Below are 21426 nucleotides of genomic sequence, written 5' to 3'. Positions count from 1 at the left end.
AATGTCAGGAAGCGAGCCAAGAATCACCCACTTCCGCTCACCAGCAGGTAAATGCCGTCAAATACAGGTAGCCAAACAGCCAATGGCTGGTTTGCATAATCCAGATCCTGGCATCCAGCTTCCTGGCTTCCGCAGGAAGTAGGGTTGCTTAAAGAGACAGTAGACACATTCACTTTTCATTCAAATGTTTCGGAAATTTCGCAAAAATAGCTATTTTTAGAACTACGGAAAGTTAATAAAAAGTTCGTTAAAAGGATTTTACGCTGTTTAGATCCTTAAACGAAACGACGTCCAATGGAGGAACGAACCTAGTTTTAAAATGTTTTATTTTTAAGTGTAAATAAGTTCCTAATACTAGGATTCATTGTTCTTAAAATGGAACAACGAAAGGGTTTTAATTAATATACTATACCAAACGTGAAACCAAAGACATAACCACGGACTTCGAAATGCAGTCATGACTGCTTATACGGATCTACAATGACGCAGTGCAGCCATTGGTTCCAAAGGTAACACCGCAAGCGAGTACGTGACTTTGATTTGCTTTGCTAATTAGTGGGACTGGAAATCGAAGTGGCATATGCTTGACTTTAACCAATGGCCCCCAGAACTCTTGGAACTATATAAAATGTTGCATGTGGTCAATGGCGATTCACAGTTGAGCGCTGGCGGCTGATATAGCAACAGTGCCATCTTCAGAAAACAAAAAGGATTTGCACCAGAGGACCAGGGATCAGGAGCAAAAAAGCAACAGCAACCATGGCAGTGGAAGTAGTGCAGGAGACGCTGCAACAAGCGGCGGCCACTTCGTCGACGACGGTCCTGGGATTCAGTCCTATGTTAACTACCTTAGTAGGAACCCTGGTGGCCATGGCATTGTACGAGTATTGGCGCAGGAATAGCCGGGAATACCGCATGGTTGCCAATATACCATCCCCCCCGGAGTTGCCTATTTTGGGACAGGCTCATGTGGCCGCCGGCTTGAGCAATGCCGAGATCCTGGCCGTTGGCTTAGGTTACCTCAACAAGTACGGAGAGACCATGAAGGCCTGGCTGGGCAACGTCCTGTTGGTGTTCCTAACCAATCCCAGTGACATCGAGTTGATTCTGAGTGGGCACCAGCATTTGACCAAGGCGGAGGAGTATCGCTATTTCAAGCCCTGGTTCGGTGATGGTCTACTGATCAGCAATGGACATCATTGGCGTCATCATCGTAAGATGATTGCCCCCACCTTCCACCAGAGCATCTTGAAGAGCTTCGTGCCCACATTTGTGGATCACTCAAAGGCGGTTGTTGCCAGGATGGGCTTAGAAGCGGGCAAATCCTTTGATGTTCATGACTATATGTCGCAGACCACCGTTGACATCCTGTTGTCTACCGCCATGGGTGTGAAGAAGCTACCGGAGGGTAACAAGAGTTTCGAATACGCCCAAGCCGTCGTCGACATGTGCGATATCATACATAAGAGGCAGGTGAAACTACTGTACCGACTGGATTCCATCTACAAGTTTACTAAGCTTCGCGAGAAGGGCGATCGTATGATGAACATCATCTTGGGTATGACCAGCAAGGTGGTCAAGGATCGTAAGGAGAACTTCCAAGAGGAGTCACGTGCGATTGTTGAGGAGATCTCTACACCTGTTGCCAGCACTCCCGCTTCCAAGAAGGAGGGTCTTCGCGATGATCTGGATGATATCGATGAAAATGATGTGGGTGCCAAGAGGCGATTGGCTCTTCTAGATGCCATGGTGGAAATGGCTAAGAACCCCGATATCGAGTGGAACGAGAAGGACATCATGGATGAGGTGAATACAATTATGTTTGAGGGCCACGATACCACCTCGGCGGGATCTAGTTTCGCCCTCTGCATGATGGGCATTCACAAGGACATCCAGGCTAAAGTTTTCGCCGAACAGAAGGCCATCTTCGGGGATAATATGCTGAGGGATTGCACATTTGCCGATACCATGGAGATGAAATACTTGGAGCGCGTTATTTTGGAGACTTTGCGGTTGTACCCACCAGTACCGCTTATCGCCAGGCGTCTGGACTACGACCTGAAGTTGGCCAGTGGTCCGTACACGGTTCCCAAGGGCACTACGGTCATCGTGCTGCAGTACTGCGTGCACAGACGTCCAGACATCTACCCCAATCCCACCAAATTCGATCCGGACAACTTCCTACCCGAGAGGATGGCCAACAGGCACTACTACTCCTTCATTCCCTTCAGCGCTGGACCCAGAAGCTGTGTGGGCCGCAAGTACGCCATGCTGAAGCTAAAGGTCCTGCTATCCACCATCGTGAGGAACTATATTGTCCACTCCACCGACACGGAGGCAGATTTCAAGCTGCAGGCTGACATCATCCTTAAGCTTGAGAATGGATTTAATGTCTCGTTGGAGAAGCGTCAGTACGCCACGGTGGCCTAGAATCCAGAAATCTAGGACCCCGACTACACACACGCAACACGGAACCCCGAATCCAGCCCTGTATATAGATGATGAATACCGATGAATAACCCAAACCGAAAAATAACCCAACGCACACGCCAGCCAGAGAGTCAATTAATTTTCTTTCGTTTTTTAACTCGTTACTTTTATATTTTATGAATATCTTTTTGTTTGTTGGTCTTTAGCGAGTGGTGCCCCTATATAATGTATACGTATATACTATATATCCTTTTAACCAACTATTCCACGCAACTGTTTGTGCTCTTCACCTTTTCCACCTATATCTATCACTATCTATTCTTTTTTTTCGTAGCCATGTAGTGTGATTTTTTTTCTTTATTCTAGTATTTATTAAGTCAAATGGTTTAAACGAAACCCAAAAAATATGAAAAATACACGTATGCGAGGCACGTAGCCGATAGAGCTGCAAAACAATTGTAATTGCACATCTTGTAATGTTCTCCTTCTGGGCGGTGGTAGTTTCTACGGACTTGGCTAGCTTGCCAAACTATAAGAAATTTGAATGCCGATAGACAGACCAAGCGAACAGGTCGACTTGGCTTATGATTCTGCGGTTTTCCAATCAACAAGTTAATGCGCTAATGCGAGGCAATCGACGGCTTGCAAACTGCTGGCAATGTCAAAATATTGATTCAGACCGCTGTCCTTGGCGAGGTATTTTCTGCTTTACTTTGTTTCGCTCGTATTTTGGGTACCCGTTCGTATTTGTTAGCATTATACTGATCTTAAGTCGACACCTCATTTGTAACGCGATTAATCGGATGCAGATTGCGATGCTGACAAATGCGAATGCTATTGTGTCGGAATCGGTAGCAGTTTATCGCGGGTTTCGCGGTCAATGAGAAGGAGGTGCATCGGAAAGTCGTTAGCCTTCTCTTCTTGTGATTAGCTGAATTCCGCCGTTAGAAGCCGGCTTTCTCTTTTTTAGGCAATCGATTGCCGAATATCAATTTACAAAACGGAACGAACCGAAACGGAAATCCTTTCGGTTTCTTCCGTATTTCCTGCCTTGCTGCATTTGAATTATGAACCCTTCTTTAGCATCTTCGGCAGACATAAAAAGAGGCATGAAGCAGGTCCCGAAAACCAAAATTCTGTTTGGTCATTGTCCTTTTTGCGCTAGGCAAATAGCGGCAGTACCTGGGGGTCTGCTATCCAATCCAATGTCTTTGGGCATCCGGAAGTTTGTGCACATTCGTTTTATTTTTTATGGCGGAATTCCTCAAACACGCTAACTGGATATCAGATTGTGGGCTATGTCCTTCATGCGTGACACTCCAGGATTTACTTTGATGACCGCCGGCTTTAAACTCGCACGTGTACTTTAAAGTTTTGATATTTTACCTTTTGAGACTGACACAGCTTGATTTTGCCTTGCCATTTTTTGCCATTTTCAGTGTATTACATTGCTTGTTGATAGTTTCAACGGTATTTAACGGTATTGTGAGTAAATATAAAAAGGATTTTTTATAGTCTATTTGGAAATTCCGTAATGGGTGGTCATGCAATCAACCGAAGTTAAGTACTGATAGCCATTTTCTAAAGGGATATGCTTGGGATGGAATGTGTGGCCTTGTATTGCTGCTATAGTCAAGAGAAGAAAAGGCCAAACAAAGAGCTGGGGAAACTATTAAACGATGAGCTGCATACCAGGACATCTCAATCAATGCAAAACTGACAAAATAACGCTCCCTGGAGTGAGCGGGAGTAAAAATTGTGTCTGTCATACAATCGAGCCTGGTGACTCAATGCCGATACTGTACTTCATACTTAGAATAATCCCAGTGGCCACCCTGGGTGCGTAAGTCAAAACATGGGAATATAGTCCTAGGACGACAGGGTATGAGGCCCACGTGGATTCAGTGACATTGGAAATATGTCCTGGAAAACATGTGCAACCAAACCTGGGGAGCAGTCTCACTTATTGCTTCTAAAACTGGACGACGAAAGTCACATGTGTTATCCTCAAGTCTCTTGCTCGGGGCTCCATTTACGGAAATTGATGGTGGGTAAAAATTTCGAAATATGTGTATAGATATGGAAATTAAATGGAATGGAATGAATGGAATTAGCTCAGATCTGTCAGCTATTCGCAGATCATCAATGGTTGAAGTAGGAAGTAGGAAAAGTATGGGAGAGGGCTTTGGCGAACCGCAGGAGGTACTAGAAAGTGTTAACCCGCTTTTGGTTTTAACGGTTGTCTAGAGTTATTTTTTTGACCTGGTTTCCTGACCCGCTTAAGGATTTTGAGCGCGGACGCACACTTAAGTGCCTCATTGTGGGTTGAAGTACGTCCACTTAAGGACTTAGAAGAACTGAAAGCCATGGAGTATAAGTATCTGCTTAAGTAGCTAAGTAGCTTGGCTTGACCGGCAGTTAGTTTCGTAAGACACATAGTATTACGAATGCTATTTGCCAGAGAAGACTCTCTTTGGTCCAATGCTGAATGAAACGGCTGGATGAAATCCTTGAATGAAAATATAAGCTTGCCAACTGATTACTGGGGATCAGCGGATCAGACCTCAAAACCATTGCCGTTTTCTTTAAGTACACAAAAAGCAAAGGTAATGAAACAAGTGAGATTGCTAGATGACATGGTTTTCCAAAAATTATTACAGACTTAAACTTTAAAGAAATTATTTTATTTTTTTTCGTGTCGCCTATAGCAAATACGATTTCCAGCCAACTCGGGTTTTGCGGGTCAAAGGCAGCATCTGGTTGCCTGGATAACTGCAATGCAATGTGCCCAGAAATTGGATAGTCAGTGGATAGGAGAAGTAGGGGTGAATCCAATCAAGTCAGTGGCATGAGCATGCGCACACGCTAAAGTGAACTTAAGAACAGACGGCATCCAGCATTAATGCTCTCGATGGTGACATGGAGGCGTGGTATAAATGGCATAATGAGGGCACAACTTGAGGCGACTGCAGCACCCAGAGCTACGAAAGCAAATCAGCCGGTCGAAGGATACGATAGGGCTCATATTCCTTATCTGTCCTAAGCCTTTAACATTCACAAAAACACAAACAACAAAAAACGCACATAACGGCAATGATTTCCCAGTTCAAACGGTTAAAATGCGAAATTCGACCCAAACTCGAAGGTGTACGGTTGAGGGGCGTGTCGCATTACCAATATTTAATAATTATAACGGTGCGTGAACAGATTTTCACTGCTAACGGTGAACGGCGCACCCACCACACGACCGAAAAAGGAATGATGGGAAAACACCTTTGCACCTGGATGGAAAAACTGAAAACTGTTGAAAAAGGGGGTTGCAGGCGATCCCAGGAGCTCAGGAGCGCGCCAACACATACATATGCACGGCGAAAAAAGGAAATTGAAATGGGGAAAATAATGCCTCGCCTTGTAATTTCGACCTCAAAAATGGATCGTGTTGTTTCCTCAGTGTACTTCTTAGATTTCTTTGGTTTTCGGATCCTGCAGATGCGAAGATCATTTGGCACAGGCCATCTATTCTTAATGGAAAAATGATTTCAATTGATTGTCCTTACAGTATGCCTGTCTTATGTAGTTTTGCATCATCCATACCCATTTGACCGGCTCTTTCTTATTTTTTTTGGTTTTCTTCCGTTTTCTCCTATTTGGGCAGATGTCCCAAAGGAAAGGGACGGGTAGACAGACTTGAGAACACGTAAGCGCAGGACAATGAAGTCCTGGGTACAATTGGCAGGAGAGTATAGCGCCAAGTAAGAGTGAGGGTGACAAAATATCCTGCAAATTAACAGACGTGCCTCAAGGTTTGGATACTTTGTATACAAAAAATATATTACCATTCCTTTAAATTTCATTAAAAATGTTAATGACAAGGTTTTAAAACAACTTCAAGTTTGTAGCCGCTATTGGAATTTCAAGCTGTTTTGGTTTTTCACTTCTCGACATTTATGAGGACAGACAGACTCTGTTTTTAAAGGCAATTCGCTTGATTTGCGGTTGCCGACTAAGTCCTAAATATAAGTTCACCCCAAAACCGTTTTCTTTCCATTTCCCTCAAATTTATTTTGGTTCGTTTTTAATTACTTGTGTCATTATGAATCGAGGCACATGTTTCAAAAGGAACCGATCAAAAAAATCCGAATACTCTCCGCCTATTTTCCAATTTTCAGTTCCCAAGTGTAATTCTGTCAGAGAACGAACCCTTTTTGAATATCGAGGCAATAAAAAACCGGAGATGTACTGTGCCCCAAGACACTCTCTAAAATATAAAAACATATTTTTGTCTTAAAATGTAGTACTAATTATAAATTGTCTTATTATTTATTTCTGTTGAGATATAAAACCACTGAAGTTTTTAGAAATGTTCATATTTATTTGCATTTATTTAAAAGCATATATTATCTGCTTGTCATTTTAACGTTTCTACATTTAAATCTATAAAAAAAATATGGTTATAGAAATACATAATTTTTTTTTAAATACTAGACACTATGTTAGTCCGGCTCAACATTAAGCCGTTTATCAGGATAACTATTTTGTGGTTGGGTCTTACAAGGTTATTTCGATTTGGTTTATATCACTAGTTGACTTTGAATATGTAGTGTTCATACATTCATTTTGTCACACTCTTGCAGAAGATATTATAATATGTCTGAAGGTAGCAGTGCAGCAATATTCATGATCATCGGCATGTCTGGTGATGTAAAAGGTGACTCGGGCAGGATCGATCAACAATATCAGAAAAATGCGATATTAGTATTCGGACTAGTAGTCATACGTACAAGTTACATAGCAAGAGTCAGAAATGTACATATATTTTATAGAATTTGGAGAATATACAAAACTTGTTGAAATCGGACGATTATATCTTATAGCTGCATATAAATGTGTTAAACTTCATCGAAATTGTGCGAACTTTCATATTAAATACATGGTTTTAACAGCAAAGGTATATAAGCTTCGGCTGGCCGAAGTTATCTTCCTTTATCGGCTTAAATTGATATTTACACAATGACTCAGTCACGGCTTGATTAAAAAAAACTTTAGATAGAATGGCCTGCCACAGACTTCTGCTGTGAGGATTTAAAATCGGTTAAAAAGTATGCCAAAAAAAGTAATTGACTTTTCAGAGATGCGTGATGTGCAGAAATTCGGCTAAACGGACAGATTGGTGCATGCACCATTAGATTTAGGTGCATGTGCCTCCCACCAGTCAATGGCATCGATCATGCTCTCGTCCGATAGGCAGCCAGCGGTTGTGTTGTTGGGCTGATCTTGCTGCAAAATATCGCTGAATTCCTTTTTGAATCCGGGAAGGACTACGTTGTCGTAGAAGCTCACGGGCTCCTGGTCGTAGAACGCGGGTAAAATAGGCGGCGATCCCAGGTTCTGAACTTGCGGCTGCTGCTGCGGGGAAGTCTGTGCGTTGCTGCCGCTGCTAATGTTGGTGCTGGCGTATTCCTGTTTGATTACTTGCTGTTGTAGCGGTGTGGCACACGTCTGTGTCTGTAACAGCAATTCAGTCGAGGCGACAGGTGAAACTGGAGAAGAGCAGGGACTTCTTACCACCTTTTGTGGCACGGGCGATCGCGATAACTGGCCCGAAGCAGCTGTTTCTTCAAGTTTCTGCTCGTGACTCAAATCGCCCAATAAGTCAGCCGTCAGCAGTTGGTAGGTGTTGGTTCCTGGTATTCTGATGTATTGCAACCCATTCAATGTAGTCAAACTAGGCAGGAGATCACTGGCTTGCGGAGGGTTTGGCATATCCTCGGATAAAGTTTGCTGGACAGACTGTTGCTCCTCCATTTCGTAGTTGCTCAGCGAGTCGTCGAAATGTTCATCCAGACAGTCGCATTCGTCCTTAATAAACATAAAGCTATCATCGCCGGAACCAGAACTATTCCCCTGACTGTTCAGAGGTGGAAAATCGAATCCCAGCAGTTTTTCCAAACTTCTTATGTACTCCACGGCCATGCGGAGGGTCTCCACTTTGGATAGCTTCTTGCTTGCCCCTCTACCCGCCCCCTGGGCCTCAAAAGCCTCAGATACTTCTTCCGGAATCTTCTCCCGGAGTAAAGCAAATCCATTATTAACCTGCTTCACGCGATTTCTTTCCCTAGCGTTTCTACGGGCAACGGCTTGTGGCAAAGGCAAACCCTTTCTTCCAGGAGTTCCAAAACTCTGATCGCCTTGGCTTTTATGAGGGTGGCATATAGTTCCTGCTTTTGGGGGCCTTTCAACCGCCAACTTCTTGTTGGTCTTGCATTTTTTAGCAGGCACTGATGTTTTACTAAGCTGTTGATTCTGCTGGTTCTGCTGGTTCTGCTTTTGGGATTCTCCCAGGGGCCTCTTCCGTTGGCTGGGTATGGGTGTGGTGTTAGTTGTGCTGGCTGCGGCACTTTGAACAGCGCCCAGCATGCCAAAGTCCCGGATCTTTCGAATAATGGTATTCTGATTGGCTATATGCTGTTGCAAGGCGTTGGCGCCACTCTCACTTAAAACATTGTGAACGGTGATCTTTCCAAACGGTTTCAACGTGGTTTTTATTCCTGGATTGGGGTTTTCCTTGGGGTTTTCTTTTGGAGGAGGTGATGGGCTGAAGCTTAAGGCGGCCATGATTAAGTTTTTTAATTCGTGGCTTTTTGTGGGCGGGAGAAAAACTGGTGGCGAATGCGGGTGTACTTTTAGCACGGTAGTCCTTCTTGAGTGAATGTTAACTGGTGACTGATGTAATATGGTTTCCGTGTCCTTGCATCAGGACAGCTGCTGGCGCTCTGTGTCGCGTGCCCCTAAACTCCGAACTCAAACTAAAACGCAAACCCAACGGAAGTGACTTCGTTGACTGACATACACAACACAGAGCACACACATACAGAACAGAAGGCATTTGAGGTCCTGCGTATCCCTTATGTAAAGGGCCTGACTTTTCATCCCCTAGACTGGGTGTCCCTTCTCGATCGCTCACACATACACCTTTATCATATATATTATATAGGGTACGGCTTTTGGGAAAACTAACATCTGATCAACTCGAGCCAAAAAGTCCACCTGGTTCAAGGGTGGATTTCGCCACGCTCTCTCTCATTATTTATCGGCAGCAAAAACATTATGCTTATATACCGCCCCTATAAATATATGGACATTATAATAACCATATATGTATGTATATAATAAAAAGTATATTCCCTAAGGAGCTTTTTCAGCCCTGGTTTTCAAGGTATGCCCTGCCACTTAGGAATCTGCAGAAGATCCTAACAGATCACCTTAGACCTCCTATATTCGTCACGCATAACGCAGAAATGCATCAAATTTTCAGCTTATCGCTAAAACCAAGGACTGGTTTCTTCTTCATTCGAAAACTGTCTCGGGATCACCTAAAGTTGACTTTTTCAAAAACCTTTACTGGTTAATATAAATTTACCAGGACTGGCATTGGCAAAATCATTTTCCTATTGCAAAGCTAATAAACAGCAATTATATACAGCGAAAGTAATGTCCTGGGTAATTCACAGGGCTACAATTTATGTTTGAAATTGACAAGAAGCCAGAGAGCCAATTTAAATCCTTTAAGGGGTGAAAAATCACCCATCCTTCTCTACATTCTTGTTTTTTCTTCGTCGGGCAAAAAATATCTAGCAATTAGTCTGGCGGGAAAATAATTTTACCAGTACTTTAGTTTTATAATCTATTCCTTTTTTTGGAGCTTAGGTATATCTGCGCAAACAAGTTTTCGTGTGCTACAATAAACTTTTTTGATCCTTCCTCTCAGGTAGTTTCCAACAAACCTGAGTAAATAGAGGAGTATACATATGTGTGTGTGTGTTTTACTTGCTGCACAATTTATAAACTTGAGTTCACTTGAAAGGTTCAAGGAAAAGGACTTGAGCGCAGGATAACCGGCGGGGAGAAGAAACTTGCGACGACCGTCTACCGGTTTTCGATCCAGGATGCCAAGTCCTCATTCCTCATTATGCAGACGAGCTCTCGAAGAAAAAGGAGTCAACGCTTGTGCGTACTGAGGAGCATTTGAGTACTGGGAAGTACCGCTCGGCGTCCTTTGTTGTCCTAGAGGATTTGACTCGGTTGCGTCCCACTTTGACGACGCATCGCAGCACTCATCTCAAGGAACGGCTCCTTGCCCCAGCCACGCCTTTCGTCCACTGCAAGAAAATAGTTCAAAATTAAATTAGCCATATATGAAAGTAGCAGTTCCAAATTATTACATGTAAACAATTTTAAAAATGTTTTGCTGAAAACTATTCTTTGATTAAGTGATCTTGCATAACCCCCAAGACGCGGCATATCTTTTCGAAATTACTCCCACGTTCGTAAAAATAGAATCCTGGGTTGTAGTCCTGTCACTCTTGGTTTTTTAAAAATATTTTTTTTTGCTGTTATCTTTGGCGGCTCGAAATGTTCCAATCTAGGCAAATACAATTTATGAATGGTTTCTGGTTTCTGGTTTATTTGCATTTTAAAAACGCATTGATTTCAATGGGAAAATATCTTTAGACGAAAGAAACGCCAAATGGTAATGAAACAGATGAGCAAACGGAATTGACGCTAGCGTGGAAACATACTGGGTCCTCCAGGATCTACAGAAATCTGAAGTCGTTCTATTTGGCTTGACCCTCCAAAAACGTAAATCAATCTGACAACGCATTCAAGTCGCTTTGATTTTCAAAATTTAAGTTCCCTCTTCTTTTTCCAGTTTGTAACCGGAGAAAGGCGCCGGATGAATATGTCCTGGGCCCATATTCTGTGTGTACTCGTCGTTGACTCAAGTGGATCCTTTAGGATGCTTCATCATTTAGCATCTGTGCACAGTTGTTCGTTCATAAATTGTTTCACCGCTTCTTGTTTTTTTTTTTATATTATTATTTCGTCTTTCGAGTTATGAGTGTTGAAAACTTGATGGAACGGAAGTCTTTCCGTGGAAGTCCTTGAAATAACTTTGGAGTCGAGCACAAGGGAAAAGTGAAAGGACCCCAGCCGAGAACTACACAAAAGGACTCGCTCTACGGGTAAACACCATTTTTGGGACACTGTTAACGAAATGTTTCTGACGATGCCTGCTGATTATTGCATATTCCCCCCATCGGATCGTGAAAGAGTTACTGGTGTACAGACTTGTAACTCCTTCTAACTATAAACTAAATTCAAATAAGCCAAAAAAATTGAGGGAAAAAGGTACTGCCGAATCTTTTCTCCTATTTATTTAGGGGCAAACTGTGTCCTGTCCTTGCAGCAAAAGCGAGCGGGTGCGGCCAGTTGTAATGCCGCTTTGAAATGAATGGAAAATAGCGAGTTTCCATTTAAAGTCTGCATTCGACTTTAAAGTGAAACTCACAATTCACGCTGATCGGAGTGGTAAATGGTTTCAGATCGCGCACGTGCCTTGTGCTCTACATTCGTGCGAGTGAGTGTCTGTGTGACTGTGCCTCTTCTACCTGAGATCCTACACGGAAAAAAACCACCTTGAAATAAATGTGGTGAATCATGGCAGAATTATATGCGCATTCCATCGTCGTGTCTTTTGTAACGTAGCCGGATTGAGCAAGTCTCTTCTTCTTTTATAGTGATATCTAATACTACAAGCACTATTCAAATTTTTTAAACACGTAAATATTATGTGATATATATATATTTATTGTATTAAATACAGACACCATGTTATATCAAGGCACTTTTGAACATTCCCAAAGTGCGTACATGTATATTTTTCTTTCTGTGCCGGGGACACTTCGACCAAACCTTTGGCGCGCTTTCGGGGGTATCCGAGCAATAATAAATTATCCTCACCCTCACCTGGCTTCTCAATTTTCCTTTGTCATCTCCTTTCTCGCTTACTCACTTCCCCTACTGCTCCTCTCTTTTGAGCTAGGTGCTGTTTCTATCTTATCCCGGTATCGATCCTGATCAAATCTGGACATATATCGCTCGAGGCTTAAGGGTACATAAGGCAGGACTATAATTTAGGCAATACACAGTGGAAAAGCTAAGAGTATATGTAAGTATGTGCGGTATATTTTTAGGCAAATATTTTATGGCACCAAAGTCAGGCCTTTTAATATTACATTCTTATACATATCTCGAAATTTCGATGCACGTTCAATGATTTCTTAGTCTAATTTGCGTTTATCCCAAAAACAAGTTTCGTGGATCTCCCTCGCATTTGCTCTGCCTCCCTCTCGTTAGCCGCTTCCCGCTCTAATGCCCTTTGTTCTGTTTATATACATAGAGTTCCGTATATTCCGTATGTATCGTGTCCCGTGCTGGGGTCGCTGATCGCCAGCGATCCTGCATCGTCATTCTGCCGCGAAAAACATCTGCTCCTGCTGCACAGCAATCGTTCCACAGCTCTGCCCTTCGTCTGTCCCGCTCTGCGATTGAACTCAGGTCTCCTTCTGCGCTTGCCGTCTCGCTCCCTTTAGAGCAACCCCTGTGCCAGCAAACAATGCCAACAGAAAGGTCCTGGGCATTAAGTTCCGGCAGGATTAGGGGTGTTTGCGTTAGGGATCGCTGGTAACTTTCGACCAACAGCTAAAGCTGGCTGAAAATCGGCAGTTCAGACTGTGGGTGGAGCTCGTGAATCATCCAATATGGGCTTGAATTTGTGTAGTTCTCTCGATCCGTACACCCCTTACATAGTTTTAAGAACTATGCAGTCCTAAACTATTTTTCACTTCATATAAATGTGATGACAACGTAACCCCAGGCCGAAGTAGAAGCATCCTTGCACTTTCATATGGGTGGGTAGTGTTTAGTTGTGCAGTCCGATGATGCTTTTAGAGGGTGAATCCTCAATCGGGAGCAACAGGATTGCAACTGGTTACGAGATTTTCTACAAGCACGGCAAACAATGAGCACATTTATTTTTGCGAACAATCGGGAGTGAAATATAAATTATATTTGAGTAACCGATTAAATGCCGGGAGGGTAGTCATTGTTCGGAAACCTGTTGGTGGCGGGGCAGAGGGATGCGCACGCGCAACGGTTTTTTATAAAGGATTCAAAGCCGGCGGCAATGCAAATTTGGTAAAATTCACTCTTCACACACTTCATTAAAACGATGATCGGATGGATATAGATGCACAACGTAATTCTGACTAAAAATATCATGCGAGGGTATACATTATTAGGCACAATAACTAGACAAAATACAATTTGTACAATTTTTAATAAGCCGCTCACGAATTATCTACGCTCTACGAAAGACATTCGAAGCAGCTCTTTGGGCACAACACTTTAATTTGTGGAAAAAATGACCTTGCCCACTCGGGTCTTACAGGCACATTTCTGAGCGCGTGTCTTCAGTTCCTTCGCTCCCCTCGGCTCCTTTACCTTCATGAAATTGACGATCCTGTACCATTTTACCAACCCCTCCAACTTGCAAGTCCGCCGACCGCACGCGCTGCCAGTTTGAAGGCTTAAAGCCGTGCCAGTCGCAGGTGTCTGGTGAACTGGTTGCGTCCCGCCTTTGAATCATCTAGTTGACTCCCGGGTCGGGCCGGAATTGGTATACGGTAAAAGTTCTAGGAAGTTTTTACTTCTACTTGGTTGCTTAAATATGAAAGCAATGATAAACTTTGAAAAATTGAACCATTGTAATAAGGAAGCTGAATTGGATGCTGTCGTGGCCGAAGAAAAACCTGAAAGGATTAAAATTAGTCTAAGAGATTGATATTAGGAAATGTGTATTTTGTGCAATTGAATTGATCAAATTCTTAAAGATGTTTTCTGCTTTGTGATATGAAAAGCATACAAGTACTTAAAAAATACTGCTTAAGATTTGTTGAGTCGGATAATAGTAGACCAGGGAATTTAGCCGTATCTTTCCTTTTCAGAACCGATTTAACCTACTTTTGCAATTCCTGAAGTTGAATTGCAGTTTTCGCAACAAAGAAGGACGATCTTTTTTTTCTATTATGTGTAACCCCTTTTCGACTACTATGCTATACTAATGATTAGGTTTCTTGCGATGTCTTCGTTGATTCCTTTTTTTGTGATTTGTGTTCAGCGTTGATTGCCTACTTACAAACTCTTTCAATTGCTATCAGGCAAATTGGCAAATAGAGAAATTTACGCATCGTTGAGTTCTTTGGCCTTAATTCCGCATTTTTCAAACTATGGATTTTGGTCGGTAAGTTGCGGTTAGGCAGCCGAAAGGATCTGGCTCCGACGAGGATTTAAATGCACTCGAGTGATCCGTTAAGTGGGACTTGTCTGCTGCTGCTCGAAATGCGTCAAAAGTAAATTTCAGCTCAAGATTAAACAGCGATTGAAGTCCGCCGAAGCTAGTAATTCAAATTCGGTCGACATCAACCATTGGTTGACGGTACGACACTTTTGGCATGCGGCACACAAGGACTCTACGAATATTCAAGGACTGCACTGCAGCCTGTGGCCCAAAAAACTCCCCGCTGATAAGGCACTTGTGCCCGACATTCGTTTCTAGGGGAAAAATATGAGTCTCTTGATAAGATTACCGAAAAACATAGTTCTTGCCAGCTGCTGCTCATAATAAATTAATATAATGCTTATAAATAGGCCATTCAGGCCAACAACTTTTAAAAGTTCTTAGTTACAAAAGCTTATAAAAAGATGTCAAATTAAAAAATGTACGCAAGCCAATATATTAAAGAGTATATCTAGGCAGAACAAGTTGACAAATTGTTTCTTCGCAAAAAGAAAATGTGCTTGCTTTCCAAGAAGTGTAAGTGCATTTTATGTTTTTTGTCTATTTCGCAGTCCTTTATTTCCAAAAGATTAATCAGAAAACTCCTTTTCTCTGGCAATTTCGTGGAATTTAGTTTTGGTACTAGAGTTGTTGTCTTTTTATGAATCCACTGGTCCTGAAATCAAATCACTCCCCTGTTCTTTGGACATTCGAATCGAAGGATCAATGTTTACCCAAAACATAAAAAGGAACAGGACCAACGCCCCAAGCAAACAATGGCATGCTTGGCCATTCAGAAAACTTCTTTCTGGCATTGTTGCGTGATTTTTTTGCACTTGTTTGTATTTCTGATCAATTAAAATTGTTCCCCCCGCATTGTTCGTCCTTGCTTATTTCCAGTAGTTCGTGATATTTGCTTTTTCCTTTCTCAGTTTGTGTTGACTTTGCCTGGCTGAATCCTGGGATCTGCCGGTTGAATGTGCCCACATGCTGGGTGTTTTTACAAGGCATAGAATCAAATCCAAGGACTGCAGTGCACTGTAAGAAATTTAATAACATAACAGGAAGAGGACATTTGGATGAGCCCATTTGAAGAAGGTAGGGAAGACGGTTCTGCCCGAAATAATGTTTATTTTCCTCACGAAAAGGGCTTCTGTTTTGTTCAGCCAATGCGAAATCTTTTCGAGCTGCAGCCACAACATTTTCATAGTTGCAGAGCTCAGGAATATTGCGCAAATATTGCATTATTGCCATTCAGAGTGCGTCAGCCTGTGTCAATAAGATATATCATCGATTCCTGCGTCCTTTTGCATTGTCTTGGCTTTAGCCACAAAAATGGAATAAAATAATCACGGGTCCCAGCTTCTGGGAATTCATTTGGTCCTGTATATTCTCTCACGTTTGTTTTGGGAAAATGAATTTCCCCTCATTTTTTCGAGCTGCAAAATTTCAGTTCGTGATGTTCGACTGAATTTTGCGATTTTGACGCGTTTGGTTTTTTATGCAATTTCTCACAGGATTAGACCTTCTGAGAAATTTGTAAGCACTGCGAAAGGACTAACAAGGCAGAGGGGCGCACCTAATTTCTTAACCCGTTTTCTGATCTGATAAGGTGTTGGTTAATGTACAGATTTCGGTAAAGATGGAAATCAACAGTTTTATAAAACAAAATATAAATGGGCTTTCTATTATCTTCTATTTCATATTATGACCCGTAATTATTTTAACTTAATTTTATTCGTTCTCCTGCTAAGTAATACTATTGGTTTCTGAGTCGAATTATTACAGCACTTTCGATCCCTCGATTTGGTATTAATGTACATATACATATCTTATGTATTATGTCGCGTGTCTCTCAGTAAGAGGCGACACTCCACACTTGAGAGTCCTTATCAAAACGTCGGCGTGTCTCAAAAGGTAACATTTTTCATCAGAGGACTTTGCCGACAAGTGTTCTTCAGTAGTCTCGAAAGATCTTGAATTCGATTCTCTGCCATGTTTGTTTATTTAACTGTTCACAAATTAGACTCCCTGTAAGGCAGCTATCTATCCACTTGACCATTTGTACTTCGGGACGCGCCTATTTAGATAAGGATTTTTTCGTCTGGTCTGCCGATCTTGGAATCTACTTTACCCTGCGGGCTAGCAGCCTAGCAGCCTGATCATCCCAAATCCCGGCTTAATTGTTAATGCTGAGTGAGATGTTCTGCTTTCTGGAGCGCAACGACTCGTTAACATTTAGCGAACCAGTCGAGCAGCCCACTAATTAAGTCATTTTGCCAGCTCGTTACATGGGCAGCGGTAAAAAACAGAAGTACACATAAAAAAAACAATGTTACCAAGCTTGAAACTAGCATTGACAAAAGCATTTTAAAACATATGTTTACTTTTTTTTTACCCATCTGAACAAGTAAAGCTTGCGCAATGAAAAGTAGAAAATGTATTCCATTGTTAATTTATTGGACGGCCAACATTTCTGAAATCAAACTAAACAGACATATTGGGAATTTTTTCTTAGTGTCGGGGCGAGGGGCGTGGCTGAGAACTGCTCTAGGAGAATTTCTGAAACCCAAGCATAAATTCCGCATTCAAGTGTTGCTCAAACTCGAGTTCGCAAATCAGTTTTATAATGGGCCCCGGAACGGAGGACCCGTGGACTTGGATACAGATTCAGATTCGGTTTCTTTCGTTTGATGTGGCTCGGCGCTATCGGCGGAACCTTTTGGGCCACGCGGATGGGAGTGGGGGTCAAGGAGTGCGATAAACTGTCCAAGATTGTTGGCGGCTAATGAAGGCAGCGCGTAAAGTTCATGATTGGCATAGACCACACATTTAGCCCGGGAAATGAAGGGAAGGTAAGCTTCCGAACTCGAAATCATCCTTCATTCCTTCGATTTTTCGGTGGCTGGTTAGAAGAACCGGGGATTCCCTTTCATCGGCTGTCTTGTCGGGCTAATTGATTTGGCTTCCCTCGATGAAGGGACCACCGTGTGGTTCGCTGAGAATTTTCCTTAATTTTCGGTTTTTTGCAGTCACAAGGCAACCTAATTAGTACTGCTTGACTAATAGCAAGGCATATATACAGGTGTACGGGTCAATGGATTTCAAGATTCCCTTTCTGTTCCCGGAATCTTCTTCCCGCCCTTTCCGCTGTAAACGTCAACAAATCAATTTGGATTCCTTCATTGAAAATGTCATCGATAGCGAAATCCCATCTACTACAACCGATTTCCTACTTGCTACTGATTGCACAACAAAACGCCCCGATTCCATATCTATCATAAAAAAACGAAAACAAGAACAAAATATAACCAGTGGGTGATGATCTTATAAATCAGAAACCTGAAAGAGGCGCAATCGATGCCCACCTACTGTTCTATATTCCTATCCCTAAACACCTGCACAGTAGTTCCATCGGCTGGAGATCGAATATGCTACCTGTTTGCTTTCTACTTGATATCTGAACGATCTACAACTGGGGCCTTTGGGTTAATTAGAATCCAGCTAGATTGCGCTCGGGTTGCATCCCATAAATTCATCGCTTTGTTGTCACTGGGTAATGTTATTATTGTCATCGTCGCAGCGGGAATATGAATTTTATGGAGACTCAGCTTCTGTTATCTCAAAGAAAATATTTTGGGACATAAATAACTTTTTGTTAAATCAACAGATGAAGTGGAAACGGTTTCATTTGTTTTGAGGAAAGCGATTCAAGACCTTATTTCCTTAAAATAGCTTCGTCATACACAAAAAGCGTCACAACATTCTTATTTTATAGATTGTTGTTATACAAGGTTGAATGTTGTAAAATAAAGCATTTTGTAGACTATCAAATATTTAATGGGAAATATTTTTTAATTAATGCACCCTTTGCACCAGAGGTAAATACCCTGTCGCAGCCAGCATCGTTATGGCTTTTTCAAAGATTCCTTTTAATGGAGTCGTGGCTCGTGTCCTGCGCCCCAACTTGTATACTTCTAAAACTCATCCCCCTCTCCCCTTTCTTCAGTGGTTGGCCCGCGGCTGGGGGAAACGGTAAATGTTGCACCTGCCCATGGACGCCGCGTATCCTGGTGTATCCCCTCGATCGGGGCAGCTGCTCCTTTTCCTGCTTTCCTTTTCCCGCTACAGGTGCGCGCGCGCCAAGAAGAAAGGAAAGGACGGATGCACCGAAAGAAATAAATTGTTCTCAGATTGCAAATAGATTTCGTTTGCCCCGTAAGGTTTTTACTGCCCGTCTTCGGTTGTGGCGAACCTTAACCAGCGGTAGTTAATAATGGCAACACTAATTATAAGACTTTCAAAACAATGCAGAATGAATTGATTAGATAGGCTCAACATAATAATCATTGCATTATATAATTTTTCGTTTTGTTTAGCCAGCCAGTAGGGAAAACGCCGAAAGGGACGGAACGTAGTAAGAGAAAGAGAAAGCGACATAGGAGAGAGCGTGTGCCCAACCTTATTCTTATCTAATTTGCATAACTCCCGATCGATCCAATCGCCTCCCAAATTTGTGGTCCCCTCTTTGCCATCTCTCATATTATGAAATTTCCTGCCTGACCGGAAATCACAGAAATGAGTTCGTTTTCCGGTCAGGCCTAAAGAAAGGGGGAAATCCCTGGGTTTGCCAAATTGAAATGCAATAAAATGTACACTAGCAACGTTGGCAGAAGCAACAGCAACATCAGCAAATATGCCGCACTTAAACATTGCATAAACAACAGAGATGCAGCGACAGAAACGGAGAAAAACGACGCTTTCCGTTAACATCAATCTTGCAGGACAGCCTTAAGGTTCAACCAGATACACTCACTGCGAAGTGTGTGTACACTTAAAAACATTTATTGTAATGTACTTCAAAAGAATTACTTTTGGTTGCTGCAGTCGCACGACTAATAAATCCAATTTCTGGCTCCAATGGAATTGGAATGGAATTTTGCTTCCAAGCCATTAATTAGCAACCAACCAACAAATAAAGTGTAACATTCCAATTGCAGTATGTGGGTGCATCAGTGCATCAGCGGTGCCAGCCTAGTAAAATGACCGGACTACAATTTTGTTCTTTTATTGGTTTAAATCGCATCCGACACACACAAGTGCACAAGTGCAGCAGCCCAGGCCGAAAAAGCAGAATAAAAAGGGGAACATGGCATCTTGGGGCCAAGATAAAGTTGGCAGGAAGCGCCAACTTGCGCCAATCTTTTAAACGTGTTATTAGTGTTTCGGTATATTTATTTATTATCATTTTTTCTACGAAACATTCAACAATATTTGCTGTCTGTGTCTGTAAAGTAGCGAGATGACAAGCACAAAAAGGACAGGAATCACAGGTATACGTTTGTTCGATACCCCCTCAAATAGAGCTTGGATCCAAAGTTGGGTGTAACACCTAACATTTTGCCACGCTTTTGTGGTAGTAGTTACATACGAAACTTGCAATCGCCTTGGAGTAAGCTTAAATACGACATACCCCAAGCCAGATACCTGCTACCGCAACACCACCGTCTGCCTCTTCGATCAGGGGCTCAATCAAGCCTTTTGATTACTTAACTTGCCCTCTGATTGCTGCTGACTAAAAAATGCCACATTGGTGACATAACTGAGCTGAAAGTTGCCGTCAATGAGTTTTACATTTTAAAGTGCAAGTGGTGAACTTGAATTGGACCATCGGGAATTGAAATAGCAGGTTGGATTCCCGAGTTCAAGATCATTGACCGCGCGCCCAGTACACATCAAACGGATGGCGACCCACGGGTTTCGGGACAATTAGTTTAATTACGCCGCGAGTGGGTTATTCTGGGGAGCAGAACGGGGATGGGGAGAGGTATCGCGAAGACCTAAACATGGCCAATTTTCGGTCATGAGGTGACAGCGATGCGACATGATGAAGAGCTTCAACTTCTGATGTCTCAGCTGCTGTCAAACTGGAGTTCCTCCGAACAGTTGAAGGCAGATTGCTAGGGCTGGAACTTGCAAACCTCGTTATAGCTCTGAAAAATTAACACCCAATAGGCCCTTTAAGATAAGTTGGGGTCAACAACTAATTAGCCTTATTAATTACATTTTGAATCCATTCGGTTTGAATTGGAAGAAGCACACTTTTTATGGTTTTAATTCCAGTAATTAGCGTTAAGCCAACGAAGAGCTTTAAATCATTCTTCTTTATATCTACATTTGCCCTTATAGGACGTAATGTACGTTAGACGGCCTAATAGCTTGATACCAAGGTGCACTGCAAGTGGACGTTGCTCTTGGTAATAACATTTCTGTAATTGATAAGTGGTGCGCTATTATCTCAGCCGCAACTGTGAGATGGATGTAGTAGTATTCGCTCGCGAAACTCATCCTCAATTGGGCAATTTCAGACGGGGTGCAACTTGTTAGCACACGGGTCCCGCATGTGGCGACGTCATCTCAGCCGTCAGCCAAGTCAAGCTGTCATCTCCATTACCAACTCGAGCTCCATCCCCCCTCTCAGCCCATCACCATCTGCAACTCCATCTCCATCTAGAGAGCCCGATGCCGATCCCGTTCCCGATCCCTCTTGGCATCCTCGTCTCTATATCATTAGTTGTAATTGATCCTGTGTGATCTTTTGATTTTGCGTCAACGCAGAGGTTTTGCATATGGACAGGGACGATTCCAAACACCAGCAGCGACAGCAACATCCACAGCACCACCATCAACGGGTTTTGAGTTGCTTATGCACTGACAAAAAAGAACTAGTCACGAACTTGGTATTTGCAGAAGACAAGCATAAATATTGAGTTATTTCATTTTCTTGCATTATAGTATACATTTAACAGTACAGTACA

The 21426-nt window shown here is 42.5% G+C and overlaps 2 protein-coding genes across 2 annotated transcripts; one reads left to right on the top strand and one right to left on the bottom strand.

The window, feature by feature from the left end:
- The first annotated feature begins 655 nt into the window (after positions 1-655).
- Positions 656-2897, top strand: LOC117147248 (cytochrome P450 4g1). The gene has a single exon (XM_033314065.1). The coding sequence runs from the start codon at positions 760-762 to the stop codon at positions 2428-2430; it is 1671 nt and encodes a 556-aa protein (XP_033169956.1). The 5' UTR covers positions 656-759; the 3' UTR covers positions 2431-2897.
- A 3912-nt stretch (positions 2898-6809) lies between these two features.
- On the bottom strand, positions 6810-9250 carry LOC117147249 (achaete-scute complex protein T8). Its single transcript, XM_033314066.1, has one exon. The coding sequence runs from the start codon at positions 9043-9045 to the stop codon at positions 7585-7587; it is 1461 nt and encodes a 486-aa protein (XP_033169957.1). The 5' UTR covers positions 9046-9250; the 3' UTR covers positions 6810-7584.
- Between the last annotated feature and the right edge of the window lie 12176 nt (positions 9251-21426).

The sequence above is a fragment of the Drosophila mauritiana genome, chromosome X (genome assembly GCF_004382145.1).
Source record: "Drosophila mauritiana strain mau12 chromosome X, ASM438214v1, whole genome shotgun sequence".
Taxonomy (NCBI): Eukaryota; Metazoa; Arthropoda; class Insecta; order Diptera; family Drosophilidae; genus Drosophila; species Drosophila mauritiana.
This window is presented reverse-complemented; position numbering and strand designations above follow the sequence as displayed.